This window comes from Penaeus vannamei, chromosome 12, assembly GCF_042767895.1.
Source record: "Penaeus vannamei isolate JL-2024 chromosome 12, ASM4276789v1, whole genome shotgun sequence".
NCBI classification, from domain to species: Eukaryota; Metazoa; Arthropoda; class Malacostraca; order Decapoda; family Penaeidae; genus Penaeus; species Penaeus vannamei.
This window is the reverse complement of record NC_091560.1, coordinates 36,339,858-36,342,357: the sequence shown is the minus strand read 5'-3', so window position 1 is coordinate 36,342,357 and position 2,500 is coordinate 36,339,858. Positions and strand designations below refer to the sequence as shown.

At 34.3% G+C, this 2,500-nt stretch overlaps 2 protein-coding genes across 2 annotated transcripts in view; both read right to left on the bottom strand.

The window, feature by feature from the left end:
* Positions 1 to 496, bottom strand: part of LOC138863541 (secreted protein C-like) — a 1,295-nt gene extending 799 nt beyond the window's left edge. Inside the window, exon 1 of the mRNA XM_070127712.1 lies at positions 387 to 496. Coding sequence (XP_069983813.1) covers positions 387 to 496 — 110 coding nt within the window. The remainder of the gene's footprint in view (positions 1 to 386) is intronic.
* Positions 1 to 2,500, bottom strand: part of LOC113811890 (axoneme-associated protein mst101(2)) — a 46,570-nt gene that overhangs the window by 22,433 nt on the left and 21,637 nt on the right. The window lies entirely within an intron of this gene.

Sequence of the window (2,500 nt, the reverse complement as noted above, 5' to 3'; positions counted from 1 at the left end):
ATGATGATGAAAACAACAATAATTATAATAATAACGACAATAATGATACCGATGACAACAGTATCGCAGTACCAGTACACATATCAAATATTTTCTTCACATTCTATGCATTTCTTAGTCCATAATGAAACCATATAACTCTATAATTTAAACTGTCTGATTTCGTACCACAGGGAAACTTAATTCTGCTATTGTAGAAATATATGCTTTGTACGTACACGTTATCTACGAGTAGGCGTGTATGTATGCATGTGTCTGTTTTTGCGAGTCTGTGTGTATAAGCAAAGACGCAAAAAGACGTTATTTTCCTTCTATCAAAGAAAAGATCATCTATCAAGCTGACTGACATAACGTCGGACTGCATATCTGTGAGTCACTTGACATACGCTATGGGGAAGTCCTGGCACACGACGAGGCCCCCTTTCTTGGATCTCTGTCTGAAACATTTCCTGGTTAAAATTGCTGAGATCACACTTGACGTCTTCATATGTGCCATGATCGTATCAAAAACGTTTATTTTTCTTTTCTTTTGAAAGACTGAGAGATATTATAAGATCTACAGTCGTTGCTTTGTGTATTTCTTTGAATGTATTCAGATGAGAATATGTATACATAAGTAAATGCGTGTGGAGCAATTCATAAGGATTTGTATGTAAATAGATTGCAATATACTACTATACACATCACATCCTTCAATTGCAATGCTATTATAGGAGAGGAAACTATACAAAAGTAGTTTCAATTTGAATAAGAATTTCATACATAAATATGCAATACATTTTAACGTAAAGCTGTTTGAGTCCTATGGGCTTTCTGAAACAGTGCAGCTAAAAACTAAACGTAAATGAAAAAAACAACAGATTTCGGAGAATATTAAGCCTTAAGCTGTTCTTGAGCTCAACATTTGAAAAACAACGAAGAGTGCACCGCAATTGAAGAGGACAAAACATGTCTATTTTCTGTGACACACGTGGCTGAAGTTCTTCGACAAGTAGACAAAACAGAGGAAAACCCGTGAGAGAAAATGCTACAGAGATAAGAACAATTACTAAAATTAAAATAGAGAGGCATATTTAAATGAAGGAGACGGGGAAGTAGTAATATCTTAAGCCTTGCAAATAAGAGAATACCCACGCAGACACATTCACCAATAACTAAGCAAAGGCACACACACATAAACAAACGAGTGAATGAAAATAATCGCAAACAAAATGAGCAAACTTGGCGTACGTAAAGGAGGGAGAGCGACCGCTGGCACAAAATCTTTTCTGAATCACCTGAGACGCCAAGCATACCGGCGCACAGTTCAAGAATATCGTTCCGCCACCAGTAAACAACACTATGTAGTTTCTCCAGCCAGCATCATACTGTAGTCCAGACCCTGAAAATACCACAGGGTTAAAACTAATCCCTCATTTTCCTGTAAACAAGACGAAGCGAGGACTCATGTAACGCCAGAGCCAAGAGCGCGAGTACCACGTACGCAATAACACGAAATTATTTGATATGCGTAGAATCACAGCATTAAATTAGTGAAGCTTTATACATTCAGTCTCTTAATAACAGTCTTTCTTTCGCAAAGTTCATAAAAAATCGAGTTATAGCAGTGCAAAGTTCTATCGTTCAGGTAGAATAAATAACACAATTAAGGTATGTTTACAGACATACTATGTGTATGAACTGAATCAACACAGGCAGATGGAGAGATAGATAGATGGGTCGAGCGACTGATAGACAGGCAGACGGACAGAACTTGATAGTTAGATTGGTGGATAGATACATATAGTTTCATCCTTCTATCCATCCATCCATCCATTCATTCAAAGACATACATCACAATGAATAAAAGGAAAAATCATCCATAACACGACTATACTATCTATTATTTCCAAATTGATGTCTGTATCAATTTCTAGTTAACGCAGAGGCCTTTAATGAATCAAATAAGAGCGTAGCAGATAAGTCTTCAAAATGTTATTGAAAATCGATAGTGTTAAATCACAGTGATACAGTGATAAGATCAAAATGATAACTTTTTAATTCATACTACTACTAATAGAAATGAAATTAACAAATAAGCAAAGGTAATAGTGTAAAAATAATACTACAGTTCAAAGTAAACTATTAGTGGCAATAATCTTAGCAATAGCGGTGGCAGTAATAGCGTTAAAAAGGATGAAACAAACATTAACGAAAATAATCCGAAAAATATAATAGAAAATGATAACCATGATATTACCGACACTGATAATAACGATAATTACGGTGATGGTAGTCATTTTGGTAATGAAAACGGAAATAATATTAACATCATAAACATATAATGGCACTCATATACTAATAATAAATGAGATGAAAATGTACTAATGATGGATAATAATGATATAACAATCGTAGTAACTATAATAGTGTTACTAATAATGCCAATGATTTTTGATTATGGAAACATTAAAGTCATGATAAAATAATAGCGATAAAAGTGAAAATCATAAATGTAATA